Source organism: Halichoerus grypus, chromosome 14, assembly GCF_964656455.1.
Source record: "Halichoerus grypus chromosome 14, mHalGry1.hap1.1, whole genome shotgun sequence".
NCBI lineage: Eukaryota > Metazoa > Chordata > Mammalia > Carnivora > Phocidae > Halichoerus > Halichoerus grypus.
In genome coordinates, this window is record NC_135725.1 from 84,412,087 (window position 1) to 84,429,100 (window position 17,014).

The 17,014-nt window shown below is 43.1% G+C and overlaps 1 protein-coding gene across 11 annotated transcripts in view; it reads right to left on the minus strand.

The window, feature by feature from the left end:
- MAPKAP1 (MAPK associated protein 1) overlaps positions 1-17,014 on the minus strand; it is a 281,556-nt gene that overhangs the window by 63,539 nt on the left and 201,003 nt on the right. For 10 of the 11 annotated variants that reach the window (XM_078061769.1, XM_078061768.1, XM_078061773.1 and 7 more), the window contains one exon: positions 11,017-11,154. The exons of the other annotated variant lie outside the window; for it this stretch is intronic. In XM_078061769.1, the coding sequence (XP_077917895.1) occupies positions 11,017-11,154 (138 nt within the window). The remainder of the gene's footprint in view (positions 1-11,016; positions 11,155-17,014) is intronic. 11 annotated transcript variants of the gene reach the window in all.

Here is a 17,014-nt window from a genome sequence, read left to right on the forward strand (position 1 = left end):
CAGGTGTTCACAAAGAAATGAACTCTGCCAGCAACTACTCAGTGAGCTTGGAAGCAGATCCTACCCCAACTGGATCTTGAGAGGATTGTGGCCCTAACTGCAACCTCAGGAGACCCTCAGCAAGAGTACCCAGCTAAGCTGTGCTAGATTCCTGACCACAATACTGTGAAGTAGTAAATGTTAATTGTTGTTTTAAGCCACCAAGTTTTGGGGCAATTTGTTATATGGCAATAGGTAACTAACACACTGACCTTTTAAACTGATTTCCTAATCTGGTCACATCAGTGTTGATTCAGGGATTGTATTTCTCAGCTCTAAAATTTTCATTTGGGTCTTTTTTTAGTAGTTTCCATTTCTCTTCTTTTTGAGTTCTTGTTTTCCTTTAAATCTTTAAACACATTTATAATAGCTATTTTAAAAGTACTTATCTGCTAACTCTGTGATCCCTGCCATTTCTGGCTATTTCTATTGATTGAATTTTCTCCTAGTTACAGGACACATTTTCCTGTTTCTTTGCATATCTGGTAATTTCTTATTGAATGCTGGACACTACAGACATTACATCATGGGTTGTTTGCATTCTGTCATCATCCTTTAGAGAATGTTGGGCTTTATTCTAACAGCCAGTTAATTTACTTGTGGATCATTTTGATCTTTTTAGGACTCCTTTTTTTTTTTTTTTAAGATTTTTTTACTTATTCATTTGAGAGAGAGAGAGCAAGTGAGAGAACAAGCAGCGGGGAGGGTCAGAGGGAGGGAAAAGCAGACTCTCTCACTGAGCAGGGTGCCGGACACGGGGCTCGATCCCAGGACCTTGGGATCATGACCTGAGCCGAAGGCAGACGCCTAACCAACTAGGCCAACCAAGCGACCCTTTTTAGGACTTTTTTTTTTTTTTTAAAGATTTTATTTATTTTTTGACAGAGAAAGAGACAGTGAGAGAGGGAACACAAGCAGGGGGAGTGGGAGAGGGAGAAGCAGGCTTCCCATGGAGCAGGGAGCCCGATGTGGGGCTCGATCCCAGGACCCTGGGATCATGACCTGAGCCGAAGGTGGATGCTTAATGACTGAGCCATCCTGGTGCCCCTTTAGGACTCCTTTTAGAGGTCTATTCGGCAATCACTATATTGTACACCTGAAACTAATATAACACTGTATGTTAACCAATGGAATTAAAGTAAAAACTTAAAAAAAAAAGGCTTTATTAGGCAAGGATTAGAGCAGTTATTAATCTAGGGCTAGTTTAACCTTACTCCTAAGATATGGCCTTTGTGGAGTCACTGCTACATGTCCCGGAAGCTCCCCTCTGGTTGGCCAGAACTCCAGATTATAGCGCCCTTGTAATTGTGCTTTGACCAGACTTGTGAGGTCCCACTGTAGGCATGCACAGCTTAGTATACAACGGAAGATTTGAGAGCCTCTTTCTGGAGGTTTTCCTCAGTGTAGCTCCCTCCTCTCACACTTAATTTATTGTAAATTTCAGCCTCCTCCAACTCTGATTTCTGTCTCTGAGCTTGCTGAGCCTGCTATACTCTCCTTGGAAAACCCTGAAGAAAGCCGAAGTGATAGTAAGTCTCACCTCATTTCTTTCCCTCCTCTCAGGGCTCACGTCCTGTGCTGCCTGATTTCCAGTGTCTGAGAACAGTTTCTTATATTTTGTACAGTTGTCCAGTCATTTATGATAGAAGGGCTAATCTGGTAGCAGTTAGCCTGTCCTGGAAGTTGCCTATGGGAATCCTGTAAGCAGTACACACTTTGATTTTAATGAAAAGAATGGCTTACTTTTTCCATGTCTGTGAGAAGAACTTAAAATCTAAGCACCCCATTTATTTATTATGAAAACACAATTTGGAGCTTGGCAGGAGGCAAGGGAAACAGATTTTTCCTATCATTTATCCAGCTGCGAAATCTTTCACAGTTTTTCAGTAGGGAACAGTCTCTGCCCTTACCCTCTTCTCAATTAGGATCTCTTCTGATGTTAAAATCAGGAAAGAAAAAATTTGAAGAAATGGTAATCAAAATCTAGGCAAATATAAATGTATGCAAATTTTCCATTATACCTGTTTTGTTATTACGGGTCCATAATGCCCAAGTCAACAATTAAGTGAAAGCTTAATAGCAAAAAAAAAGCTTTTTCCAGGAGGAAAAAAAGTTGATACCCCTAAATGTTTTCTACTCTAACAAATATCAACATTCCAACTGACATAAACATATTCTTTGTTCATTAGTAAGTCCTAGGGAAAAACGAAGAAGGTCTACAGAGAAGATAATGAAAACCCACTAAGAATCTCAGCACCAGACAATTTTCCTCAGGAACACAGACATTCTTACATGTTATGTAGTTAGCAAACATGCCCCCCAACAACTCCTATGAGCAACTGTAGTATGTGATAATGAATATGGCAGATGTGTTGTTCTTATCTGTCTGGGGCTCAGAGTAGAATCTCCTGCCTCCTAAATTCAGAGTGTTGACCTTCCCGAGACCACACACTGTACTGAAACACCTCTTTTCCACGAACTACAGAGACAAGCACACTGGTCCCATCTATCATATGCTGAGGGCAAACAGCAATAGTAGGTTAAGAACAAGATGTTGGGTTTGCCTTTTCACTACAATCTTGAGAAGTTCTCCACTGTACCTCCATATCTCTTTGTTGAACAGCCACACTTGCTCTTGGCTAATTCCAAATTCTAGAAGCAACTTTTAAATGCTTCAGGTGCCTAGGCAGAGTTAGAGAGTCACTGAGCACTGATTTTAGCCCCTGGACAGAAGCTGCTGGATTTCTAAAGGACGTAGCTGGGAGCATAAATAGGCATGCCTAGTGCAAACATCAGGTGTCAGTTAATAATGACCAGGTCAACGGCACACGTGCTGGGTTGGTTCCCACCGGTTGAGTTCTCAGGGGCCTGGCCAATGTTATCCAGCCCCAGAGAACTGTTCCCTGAAATACAGTGATGGCCTATTTAACAGCAGATCACAGCTTGAGGTTACTGGAAACCAAACTGGGTCAGAGAACCTAAGAATACAGCCTGGCAGTAGATGATGCATGCTGGCCCCAAGCTTAGAGTTTTCCCCCACCTTTATTCTGTGGCATACTCCAGGTCTTTCCCTCCCACACACTTGGAAAAATTGAGGTGGTCCCCCTGGTTGCCCAAACCCATCTCCCCGGCAGCTCCCTTGTTTTGGAAGGAGATGATAAATAAATCAAAATGCACTAAGCAGCACTTCCACAGGCACTCGCCTCCTCCACTGAACGTGCACCTCATCAATCACACTATTGTCTGCTTGAAAGGCGAGCCTTGTAAATGTCATATCCACTCAGGCCCAAGGAGAGGCGCATCCAAATGCAGCAAGGAGTTTTAATTGGATAGTGTAATTAAACTAAAAAACCCCAGCAGACTCCCTTTGACAGGATAGATGAAGACCCCTTTTAATAGGGCTAGGAAACATATCTGTTAAAAGGATGAGGCACTGCCTGCTCCTGATTGTGCTCCAGAGTACTCTTATGAAAAGGCAATTCAATAACTGGGGCATTTAATATGTTAGAGTCCATTGTGTTCTGTAATCTAGCAGTACTTACCGTATTTGATCTGGAACTTATGAAGTAAGTCCTTGTCAGAGAATAAAAGCACTACATAGCTTGTCCACCTGATGTTTGGAGTACCTGCCACCTGATGTTTGGAGTACCTGGACCTCCTGGGAATCATCCGAGCCTAAGGATGGGCTGTGGTCTTCCTGGTTACAAGCCCATCTGAGTATAAATGCACGTGCCTTACTTACTGGGGCCTACATGGTATGGTTGTGGCCATCCACCCGTCACCCAGGGGCTGTAGCTCTTTCATCCAGGGGTGGCTAACGTCATCCTCATTTCTCTTTTATTCTCACGAACATCTACTAAAGAATATGACAAAATTCTTGGGTATGTCCTCTTTTAGGAACTGGAATGCCTGTCACATCAGTGTGTGCGCGCGTGTTCTCTGCTAGAACTACTACCCCCATCAAATAGGAAAAAAAGAAATCAGGTGATCAGAGGATTCAAATATGGATTGGGGTGTGCCCAAGTCAATTTTAGTAACAAAACCTGAGTCCTTCTGCCACTCTCCCTACTCTTCTTTGTTGGGACAGGGGGTGGGGGATGCACACAAAGGCACGTTCAAAGACACACACACACACACACACACACACACACACACACTAATGGCCTGCAGCTCCACAAGGAAGGTAACAGAATTAGTGGGAACACAGGAAGAGGTTCATATCTGCCCGGGGCTGTCTTACAAGTAGACCATAACAATCCCTTTCAGATGGAATGCTAGTGTCCCAAGGACAAGGTCAGGGAACTCAGCATCTGGGTGGATCAAGAGAGCCTCTGAGCTGGGGCTGAGGTGGGATACACACAGAAGATTTCAGACTTCCCTATCTGTAGCTTTCCAGAAACAGTGAGACACTTTGCTTTATATACAAAAACCTCAAAGTCAGTTTGCCTGGGCCCTCAGACTGATTTTTCTTTTTTAAGGATGGTGAAGGTTTTGTTTGATGACTGCTTTTACTCCTCCATAAAACCTGCTTGAAGCTCTTTTGCAAAGAACACTCTTAAAGCTGGTCTTTCACTATGAGTTGATGAACCCATTAAGGACATATAAGCGAATGCTTATAATCTATGAAAACTGGATAGTGAATTAAACCATCAAATACCTTTAGGTTTAAATGAAAACTACATAAAAGCATTTCAGCCATCAATTTGGCTATCACTTCTGGCCAGTATGAATTCTGCTGGAAAAGCTATTTTCGTGCAGATGTGGAATTCAATGGGAAAGACTGACTCGTGTACCAACATCAATCAAAATGTCGACTTCCCTGGCAGCTCTCAACAGTAAGGCAGGTTCAAAGGTCACAGGATAAAGAAAAAGCCAAGCTCTGGTTCAGCTCTAATATCTCCTCTGTAGAAGTCTTGCAAAAGTACCCCCTTCTGTATTAGCCTTGCTTTCATTAATCTTCTTGCCATCTTCTTTAACTAGTCATGCAGAACCGCTCGATAGCAAGACGTATAATGGGGAAGGCCCAGTGCCTATTACCGCGTTAACATTCTCTTAAGCCCAGTGCAACAATGGAACGAGAAGGCAAAGGAAACCTGCAACTGCAGGGTGCAGTGTAGCCAATTCAATTACAGCCTGGGCTTACCTATGTACTTCTGACCTATAAAACACAAGAGGCCTTTGTGTCTAACTGGCTTGGCCATTAAGGTTGCTGAAGATCACAACAATGCTGATCTTTTCTATTTAAGCTAAATCAATGTGGACAAATCATTATTCAGTAGCTTTAATTTAATTAGTAAATTAAATACACTACTTTACAGATCTTGTCAAGTACTTATGAAAAGAAAGATTCATTTAGGCGGGAGGTCACCAATAAGCCCAGCTAATTTAACTCATAACCTTAACTGAATCTCATCTCAAATATGTAGCAGGTTCTATTCACGAAGGCTTGACAGTCTCCGGCAGTTGTGGTTAACTCATAATCCCAAAGAGTTCCTATCCTGTATCCAAACACTGTTCTGGACAAAAACAAAACAAAACAAACAAAACAAAAACAACCAAACAAGCAATCCCCCACCCGCATCAACACAATCAGATTTCCTTTAAATTATACTATTGCAAGAGAACATAATCAGGTTACCTCTATTATGTTGCTTCCTTAAGATTTTCTATTATCTATACTTAATTGAGATACAGAGCTCTTTTCAGCTATAAAGAGGACAGCTACTTTATTAAGGTTTAAATCTGATTTCTTAATGATAGGCTGCTTCCTTTAAAGACTCGAAACCTGCACAACCTTCTTATGATAAAACCAGACCTGGCATGGCTGAGCCTGCTACTTTATTTAAATCCAGCCTGAGAGTCTTTGAAGGGTATTAGTTTAAAAGGAAGGTCCCCTGCTTTTGTTTCAGTGCTGGAATTTGAGGTTAGCACTTTAAAGAGAGAGCCTGCTACATCCAAAGCCTAGGTTTAGACCTGTATAAGGATGGAGAATGCCATGGTAGTTTCTGATATGGGAACGTTCTCCCCTCCTATGTGCTGTACACATATTTGCTCAATTAAAATAAATTAAAATGAATTCATCTTTTAGAGGTTTGTGACAGCCTTCAAAATAGCAAAAGCTATCATAAGGAGTAGCAAAACCAGACTGCGAAATCACTGATTTGAGTAATAATGGCAGCATGCAGCCTTTTTTCCCCCCCCCAATCTAGAAAGGCAGAATTTATTCTTAATTTCTCAGGGCTTTTGATACGCAGATTTTTCTCCTCTAACTCTGGTAAGAGTCCATATTTATATGTACAAATTTCTTCTAAGGCATGTATCTATTTAGTCATTAAGTTCCAGGTCCTTAAACACTCACATGGACAGAGCAATAAATCTTCCCTCTGAGAACGCAGCCTAAGAGGGAGAAGTTAGGGGAAGGAAAGAGAGCCATAGAACGGCTATTTATGGAGCCCGGCTGCAGAGTCTGGGTCTTTTTGATCCATGGTATGTGTAATTATGTGTCTCACTGCAGGCGTTCTATTGCTCAGTCCCTTTGCCAAGTCTGCTATTCACATACTTTTTGGATATGGCGTCAATTAAACTTGAGCTGTGTTCCTTATGACGACCAAATTAATGGTTTGACAGAGGCTTTTTCAATAAACATTGCAAACTGGCCATATTCGAAGGTTTTAAAAACCGTTTCTTTTCTGTTCAAAATTCTGACAAACATGTCTCAAGACAGACCGGGACAACTTCATTATCCTCCCAACACTTAATGCCTTTTTGTAAAGAAGGCTGTTTAATAACACGTCTGCTGTTTTCACAACTAAATTATTCCAGTTGGTCACACGTTCCAGTCTTCAGCAAGACACTTGTGTTACGAGAGATAAAAACATGAAAAAGGAAATATATTGCAGAAATCAAAAACCTTATCTACTTCTAGACTCTCTCTCTTTGCCATAATTCATTCAAGAAGGCCCCAAGAATAATTTTTGATGTAAACTCAGCTACAAACATACATCACTATGCTGATAAAAATCACAGGCTAAACTTATGAAATATAGTGACTTTCATTTCTTTAGTGCTGTTAAAATAACTTTTTTCTAAGGTTCAACAGACACAAAAGATAAAAAGGGTTACCATTAATCCTTTAAAAAAAGAAGAAGAAGAAGAAGCAGCCCCATAGATTAATTCTGTGGTCTGATGATGGTCTTGAAGATGAACTTTTTAGATTAAATCACTGAATTAATTTGATGAAAATACTGGAAATCATAAAAAAAAAAAAAAATAACACAGCATCAAGCCGATTCAGTTAATACATCTTTGGGCACTTTACAACATAAATTATGCTGAAAAATTTTTGGTTTCTAAATTCTGGCCTCATTCAGTTCAGTTTGAAGACAGCAAACATTCACTGAGATTAACTCTGCAGGCACAGCGCTAGGGATGGGGATACAGAAACCACTTCCTGGATCAATCAGTTGAGGATAGAGAGGGGGGTGGGAGAGAGCGACAGACTTCAAGTCAGTAACTACAGCACAGTTTGAGAGGTGCTGCACCAGAGATATGGGCAAACTCCTGGGGACAAAGTTACACAGAGAGCCTGACACTGGAACTGGACCTTGAAAAATGAGGGAGCCAGGCATGAGGAGCTGGAGGCCCCTGTCAGCTAGAGGGAGCGTCTGCGGGGAGGTATATTCCAGGCAGTGGGAACAGCAGCTGCACAGAATTCAAGGTGTGTTTGTGTGCAAACAGTTCACAGTGACCGTAGCCCAAATTCAGGATGGGAGATGAGGGGCTATGAGCCTGGAGTGGTCAATGTCTGTAAAGACTCCAGGCTGAGGAGTCTGGATTCTATTTTGTGAGCCTGTAACTTTCAAACTTTTTTTTTTTTTTTAAAGCAGCAAAATCCTTTTTAATTGGTTGACTTTTAAAATGTAGAATCCCCGGGGCGCCTGGGTGGCTCAGTTGGTTAAGCGACTGCCTTCGGCTCAGGTCATGATCCTGGAGTCCCACGATCGAGTCCCACATCGGGCTCCCTGCTCAGTGGGGGGTCTGCTTCTCCCTCTGACCCTCTTCCCTCTCGTGCTCTCTGTCTCTCATTCTCTCTCTCAAATAAATAAATAAAATCTTTAAAAAATAAAATAAAATAAAATAAAATGTAGAATCCCCAAGTAGAAAAAAGTAGCGCTCTACTGGGGAGGCCTTATGCCCAAACCTGTCCCTTCCCCCACCCCCAGGCCCCTGAGGTCCCCCGAGAACCTAGAGATTTGAGGAACATGGTTTTGGAAAGCACTGTGATAGGGGCACAGGGCCTTGGGAAATGTCTGACTGGGGCAGTGTGCTTCTTTGTTCAGGGAAGTCACAAATTCTAGATCTCTGGAGCGAGAGTGAGAGAGAAAGAAATCTCTTTAAGACCCACATGTGCAGTTTTTACACAGAACCACCCAGTAGGTCTGAAAATAAGACAAAAAACTCTCTTGCTCGATTGCCAATATTGAAATGGTGGGCCCCACGTCTGCTCTGTATCCCCAAGGCTTGGAACTTGGCATCACTCTCAGAGATGCATAATACTTCCTTCCTGACTGCCTGATGGCAAGAGGCAACTGGGAGGTGGTGGCTGTGCATCTTTTCTTCCTTCCCTCTCAGATGGGGTGTGTTACACCCCTCACCTTTCAGTGCCTGAATCACACACAGCCTTCCTTGGCAAGTGAGTGTCTTTGTATGAGTGTAAAGGAAATCTGAATCCTGTTTCTAGTTCTTTCCCTAACCTTTCTACTCCAGCTTATCCCTCTATGCAACATGTAAGTGATTGCCTTTCATTTCTCAGAGACATGGAGAATTTACAAAATGTTACTTTTCAAAGCATCCTGAATTCTTGGGAAGAAAGATGCTAGAACAATGACATCTTTATTGGCTGATAAGCTGGAGTGAGAGGAATTAGGAAGAAGATGTTTATCTAGAGGCAGAGGCAAGGGCCCCACAACAGTAAGCAATTTTCTCACTAGCCCTTTCTGGCAGCATTCTTGAGGAATCTCCTGACTGGGATGACAGGAATGGCAGGAAGGGGGGAGGGGGTGGGCACGGACTGCCTCCTTTCCCCCTGTACCACTAAGTTCTCCCTTCTTGCCAAGCTGGAGACTAATGGGTTGAGAGGAGGAGACTATGTAGCCTAGCACAGCTGGATTTGACAAAACAAACACCCACCCATAAATGAGGCAATGTGGCAGGTGCCCTGTCCGTAGCATCCCTTCAGGGGGCTCTGTGCTCTTTAGGTCCCTGTTTAGTCAGTATTATCTCAAAAACTTGAACCATATTATAAACACTTGCTGGCCTTTACATTTCTTATTGTTCCTTTTGAGTATGTCATTCCTTATAACATTTGTTCCCTAATTCATTGGGCACGGGAATAAAGGGGATTAACAAAAATTAGAAGCTCACATCATCCTCCAAGTTAATGAATCAGAACCCACTGGGGAGGGGCGTCTGGGTGGCTTAGTCAGGTAAGCGTCTGACTCTTGGTTTCGGCTCAGGTCATGATCTCATGATCTCATGAGTCATGAGATCGAGCCCTGCGTCAGGCTCCCCACTCAGCAGGGAGTCTGCTTGAAGATTCTCTCCCTCTGCCCCTCCCCCTACTTGTGCACATGCGCTCTCTCTAATAAAATAAATAAATCTTAAAAAAAAAAAAAAAAAAGAAAGAACCCACTGGGGATGGGCCCTGGAGAACTGCATTTTTTTTTTTTTTTTAAAGATTTTTTATTTATTTATTTGAGAGAGAGAGAATGAGAGAGAGCAAGCACATGAGAGGGGGGAGGGTCAGAGGGAGAAGCAGACTCCCTGCCCAGCAGGGAGCCCGATGCGGGACTCAATCCCGGGACTCCAGGATCATGACCTGAGCCGAAGGCAGTCGCTTAACCAACTGAGCCACCCAGGCGCCCTGGAGAACTGCATTTTAAATAGGCTCCACAGGCAATGCTAATATGTACCAGACTCTGCCGACCGCTGTCTTGCAGCCTTTCCCAGGCAACTAACAAATTCTTGTATGGTTTAAACTTTTTCCTTCCATGGAGGGATTTCAGTGTGATCTGTGTCCTTTCTGCCTCTCGATGGGACTGAAGTCTTAAAAATGATTAATCTAGGGCGCCTGGGTGGCTCAGTTGGTTGAGCAACTGCCTTCGGCTCAGGTCATGATCCTGGAGTCCCTGGATCGAGTCCCACACCGGGCTCCCTGCTCAGCAGGGAGTCTGCTTCTCCCTCTGATCCTCCCCCTCTCATGCTCTCTGTCTCCCATTCTCTCTCTCAGGTAAATAAATAAAATCTTTAAAAAAAAAAAAATGATTAATCTAAATGCTACACTCAATTACTTAACGGCAAAAATATAATATGCCAAAATATACAACCAGACTGTATCTACTTTGATAATTTAAGCAGAGGAGTGCCAACCCAGCAGCGATCTCTTCTGCAGGACCAGGCAGGAGTTTAATTATGAGCTGGTAGGTCATGCAGCTGCCAATAATCTGGAGGGTGTTGACACTTCCGGCTTGATGGATATCTAAATCTAGTCTTCAGCTGCCACAGGAAATCTCCCAGCTTCCCTCGATCTGGCAAAGAAGGAAGGCAGGACCAGGTCTGACTGCTCAAGTCCCCCAAATGGGAAGAGAAAGGGAGCACAAAGTGAAATGAAGGCTCTCGTGAGTCAAATTCTCAGCAGGAACCTGCCCCCCAGGCCTCCAGCCCCCAGGGCGGGGCTCCTAAGGTCTGAAGCGGGGCTGTGAGGTTCTCTGCTGCCATCAAGACCTAACAGGATGGGGGCCCATGTCAGGCTCTGGGCACCATAATACAATCCTGTTTGATTAAAAGAAATTTCTGGTAATGAATTAAACAGACCCAAGGAAAAAAGGACACGGTGGCAATATATTCTCCTGGCACCCAGCACACAGAAGGGAAGAGGGGGAAGAGAGAAAGGAGACATAAATAAAAGGGACTACTCACTGGGGCTTTTCTCTTCGGCAAGGTCACAGGCACAGAGCAGGTCAGAATCGATTGAGATGGGTTTCTGCTTAATCCAAAACTTAGTGCTGGCTTTCTGATTCGTAACAGGGTCTATCTCTACTTTGTCTCCAGAGATACCTGTAAGGCCGGGGTGGGGGGTGGGGTGGGGGGGGAGGACAAAAAAAGAAGCCACAGAAAGTGGAAGGTGTAAGTGATTTCAGTGTAATCATTTGACCTGTTTTGTAAATCCTAAATTGGATGAACAAGAGCTCTTTCTTACGGCTTTGGGGAATGCCACCGGCTTAAGAGACCCTAAATGGCACACAGAAGTGCACAGCCTGGTTTCCTGGGTGGGTGAGCTGGGGGGAGAAACCACCAAAACCCATACAAAAAAGGTATTAAGAAACATGCCATCCTAGATGTACCACAGATATAATACAGTTTACCTACATATTGTTAACCCTACATAACACCTCTGTATTGTAATGAAATAAACCGTAACATAAGGTTCATTTAAAAAAACAATTTTGATCAGTGGTCTTTTTTTTTCCTGATCTAGAAAAATCTTAACGCACTAAAAATAGGAAAAATCTATCTTCTCCCTTCTCTGACACTAAATAATTATCCAAGCTATATTGAGAGGAAGTCACAGGAGGATCAAAGGGTCCTTTACATAAAACCTTCCAAGTTTAAGTCTTGGAGCTTGGCTTCAGTCTGTGGAGGTCACTGCTTCTCCGCTGAGGGAGAAACAGCACTGGGTGTGAGCTTTATGCAACAAAGACTTTATAACAGGAATCCAGCATGTTAAATACTGGCACTTCAGGTTTCATTTTCAGAGCTGTGAAAGACGTAACATATTGTACAGTGACTGGGAGCAAAGGTTTTCGGAGAACAAAGGTAATGCCAGGGATGAAAGGTGTCCAAGGATAACTGTGGCATGCACAGCAATTGCTCTCCCAGTGTCACTGAGCAGTATATGCTCAGCTTGACACACACGGTCTAGGCTAGACGCTCTCTTTTTCCCCCTTTTGCTGAAAATTGAGGAATCTGTTCATGAAATGAGACAAAAACCTTCAATATGCCTTCCAGAATGGGCCCCAGAGAGAATCTTGAAAGTAATTAATATTTAGGCCATACTTTAAAGGTCAGAGGCAAAGTGGAAAAAAGCAAAATCAAGTAAAAATAGGAGATAATTAAAACTATCAAATGTACATACTGTAAGAAAAAGACAGTAAGAATGAATACATTTCATCCCATGGATCACACTCAGAAATTTTTCAAGACAACATGAGAAAACTTCGTAGACCGAAAGAAAAGGCCAATAAAAGAAACAGCTCAATTAAGAAACAAACAAACCAAAAACCCAAATAACACAATGACTATAGTCTTAGAGCAAATTTAAAATTAAACAAGAAAACAAATATAAAAAAAATTCTACTGATTAGGTCTGCCACACACTCATTTCTATTTTAATTTAGGAATAAAGAAATCCCAAACAGCAGTCAGACAAAGGCAAGAGACTGCATAGACAGACTCTGGCGGAGTCTCGTCTGCTGTCTTCAGAGGAGACAATGCGGTACAGTTGCTTAACCCTGGTCATTTCTGTGTGGTCTTTGGAACAGATGAACAATTGGTATTTTTTTATTAATTGAATGCTGGAATTTGTCACTAGACATATTTCAGGAACACCATATTTCAATTAGGCATAATGTCATAAGTCCAATGGACTCTGGCCGTTCAGGTCTAGATGATTTCAGGAGGGTGAGAATGTATCAGGAGACCAATTTTATTACATTTCACTTAAAATAGATTACGACTACCCAGTTACACTCTTCCCTCCAATTTGGTCATTAATTGTTAAAGATCTGGACATTTCTATAGTTCCCTGAAAAAAGAAAAGTACTTACGCCAAGGCTGTTGGTAGCAAGTGTTTTTTTTTGTTGTTGTTGTTTTTGTTTTTTTGTCCCCCCTCCTTTCTCTGCTTCTTATTTTGACTTTTATAAAAGTCAAAAACGAGCAGAGCAAAATAAATGTGCATATCTCTTATGTGGAATAAACCCTGCCCCACATTCCCTTCTCAGAAAGAGAGGGTGAAAAAAAATCATCACCAGAGAGGCACGGCTTTAAAATTTTGTTCTATGGCCCCGCAACTCCTGAAGCCGTAGTCAGTCAATATTGTTAATGTACCTTGTTAATTTGATAGGATTTGTCAGGTAACTCCACTGGAAAATTATATAAAACTGTTCCAGATGAAAAGATGATAGTGACATGAATTAAAGTGATAGAACAATAGTGGAATATAAACCAGAAATGACACCCAAAGTGGCTGTTGATTTATTGCCGTACTGAGTTTGGTTCTGGGCTCCCATGTATATTAGTGCTACAAATCTGGGTCCATTTAGCAGAGGGATGCTCATACATACATCACCAGCTCCTGCTCCAAGCCAAGGTCACTCCCCATGGCATCAATCTTTTCAACAGAGCCTACTTCACAAAGCAGGACTTTTGTAACCATCTCAGATGTAACAGACTCTCATCCTCTTTCATCTTTCTTTTATCATGTAAAGTACACTTTAACTTCTATTATTTTTATCTGCAAATTGTTCCTGTATAGTTCATCCATTTCGGGCTGTATCTCTGCATCAGTTGCCTGCGCTCTGCACGGCCACAGTACACTTTCCCAATGACGCCCTTCCCGGGGGTTATTGTGCAGTCACTGTTCGCAGAGGGGACCCCAATTCTGGCGTTTGGGGATGAAGATGTGGGAGATGAATGCATCAGGTTCAAGATGGGCAGGCAGGTGGAACACCATTTAAACAACTGGGGTGTTCCAAAAAAGTTGCCTGTAAATCAGATTTTCTTCTGAATCAAATCACATTTTCCCACTGACTTCTAGTTCCAGAGATACTTTATATTCATTTTGGATTGATCTGTAATTGGCAGGGGCTCCCAACACTTTAGTTTTAAGTTTCTCTGCCCTGCAGGCTTTCAGTCAAGTAGTTAATGATCTGTAAAACACTCGCCTGCCTAGAGGAGTCACTATTTAAAGGAACCTGTAGGGGCATCTTTCCTGATGGGAAAAATCCTTTTGTACATTAAATAATCTCACCCTACGTGAGATGTGTGTGAGTCTCAGCTTCTTAAAGCAGGGCACACAGCCCACAGAGGCTGATTTGCTCTTGCTGCACAAGTGACAACCCTCTGCTTTCCAGTTTAGGAGGGCCTGAGGCAGTCTAGCCTTGGAGCCCATTCTCCTGAACGTACCCAGAACCCACTGCTGAAGAGAGTCTCTAGAACCTAGCCTGGAAGCAAACAGAGACCTCTTCTGGGGATCCCTGGGAGTCCAGGGTGTCCTTCTTGGTTGGAAGGAGGTAGCAGCCTGGTGGAGAGGAGACCAGTTAGGAGGCAGGCACCACAGTCCAGGCCAGGGGCAAAGAGGGGTGAACATTACCTGGCAGCAAATACATGTTAGTTTGGTTAGAAATCCTTTGTTTGCATTGATTCAAATCTCAGGACACCCTTATCACATTGGTTCCTGTATTTATCCCTATTTTATAGGTGAGAAATCTGAAGCACAGGGAGGTTAAGTAACTTGCCCAAGATCACACAGCTAAAAAAGCGGCAAAGCTAGAATTGGGAGAAAGCCAGGAAATTTGGCTCTAGAATCTGTCCTCTTAGCCACTATGCTATTCTGCAAGAACTGTGCTAGGTGTTCTATATAACAATGCCCTAGGAGGGGTGAAGGTGCTTGTCCAAGGTTGGGGAGCTTTTAAGCCCAGAGATGCCTGGTTCCCAAGTATGGTACTTCCCAATGCTCTGCACAGCCTCATTCAGTTGGGTCCAGACGTAATGAGGAATGCTGCTTAACTAGTCTTTAGTATCCTCTTACGATTTTTACCAAGGAACAAATAAACATTCAAATGTGCCAATAAACGCACACCTATTTTTGTTCAGACATGGCAAACCGGAGCATGAAATCCTATCAATATTCTTCTGTATGACCACTGAGTATGGTTTTAATGTCCTTGGCTAAAGCTTTTGTGTAAAGTCACAAAGGAAAGACAGGCGCGCTCCTTAAAGTGTCACTTAAGCACTGTTTTCAAGTAATTCAAATTATAAACATACGTCCAAGAAAACAACGGAAGTTAGCTTTCGTTAAGTTTACATTTCTCCAACTTAAATGGCCAATAGAGGAATAGTTAATCCAACCATGATGGAATACAACACAACCATGAAAAACTATGTCTGAGAAAAGCTTTGACTTGGAAAAATTCTTGTGAAGCTAAATGAAAAGGACAGGAAAAATATTTATAGAAAGGAGATCTAATAGATACGCTCCAAACTGGTAACAGTGGTCAATTCTGGCTAGTAGGATTACATCCTTTCCTTTTCTGTATTTTTCCGAAACAGAAATTTCACCCAAAATAAAAACAAACATCATTTTAGGAGCTGACATTTTCTTGGTTTCTACTTCAGGATTCAGTACCCTTTCCCAACTTTTACAGTGTGGGGAAGGGAGTATGTTGAATCCTGTGATTGATAAGCATGAAAGCAGCCCTAAACGAAGACTACCTCCATCTAGCAGTTCTCAAGCACCCAAGTGGCTGAGCCGCTGGGAAGGGCTCCCGTGGCGGCACCACGACCACCCTGGGGCCACACCCACAAACGGCGCCTGGCAGGCTCCACCCGACCAGCTGTGGGAAGCGAGGAAGACAGCGTGAGGGCTGGCCCGAAGTGGACAGGGTCAGCCGCTTCCCTCAGAAATCAGGGAAGCTCCTTGTCTTTTTTACCAGCTCTCCTCCCCTACCCACTTATCCATGGCCATCCGTCATGACCTTTTCATGCTCCCACTTCTGACAGCTTCCAGATACAGTGAGTCAAACTTCACTGGAAGCAAACTATCACGCCAACTGTCAAAGGCAGAAAACAATGTCTGATTGCTGTCCTGTGTCAATGCCAGCATATAAATCCTTCCCTAACAAGACAGCTCAAAATAAACAAAAATGCAACTCTAATGTATGTACAACTCTCTGGGGAAACCACTTGTCCAAGGCTTTAGAGTTATCACAAGGAGACCCTCGTCTGTTTTAACTAACCAGAAGATTTCCATAAAAGGAAATTAGCATGTACATCATCTTCTGCTAATAGACTGGTACCTACTTTGGGCAGCCCCTGTGCTGGGTCCTTTTGTGTAGAGCGACTTACTGAGAGCTTACCACACTTCTAATCAGGAAGGCAGTAGTGCAGAGAGGTTAGGGATAGGGACTTCAGAGTCAGAAAGTCTTGAGTTTGAGTATCAGTTTCCTTACTTCCTAACCATGTGACTGACTTTGGGCAAGTTACTGTAAAATGGTGATGATAACGGAATTTACCTCTTGGGCTTTTGTGATGGTTAAATAAGACTTGTAAAGTGCTTGGAATGGTGCTTAATACGTTGCTGGTGACCTTTACCACTACTTCTCATGACTGTTGTTAACAGGGGTTAGGCACTGGGCTAAGAGATGTGGCATAGATCCAGCAATGAGGGTCTGGAGAGGGAGCTCAGGGAGCCCCAGGAGGGATGTGAACAAGGGACCTGCCTGGCCCTCTAGTCTGGGGGCATTGTCTCTGGGACCTGCTCTACATCCCAGCTTTGGAAGCACCAGGATCCAGAACGAATGTCCAGCTGGGGAGACCAGTACCCTCACCCTATGCATCCTTGTAGTGATCTCCCATCACCAAGTGTCATTGGCCATACTTCTTCCCTGCAACCTCCAGGAGTAGTTCAATTCGACATCAGGAAGACTGTTCTCACAGCTGGAGCTGTGGAAACATTTGCACTAGGGGAACCCCCTGCCACCACCCATGCTCCTGCCCCCGACTGCCTCCAAGGTCTCTAGGTCATTAGTTTGGAGATCTTGATTTTGCCAGTGCGTTCCCACTGTTGTTATCCTGGGTGAATGTACTTCTCCCCTAGTAAGCTTGAGCCTCCTCCTCTATAAAAAGGCATAACAAACAG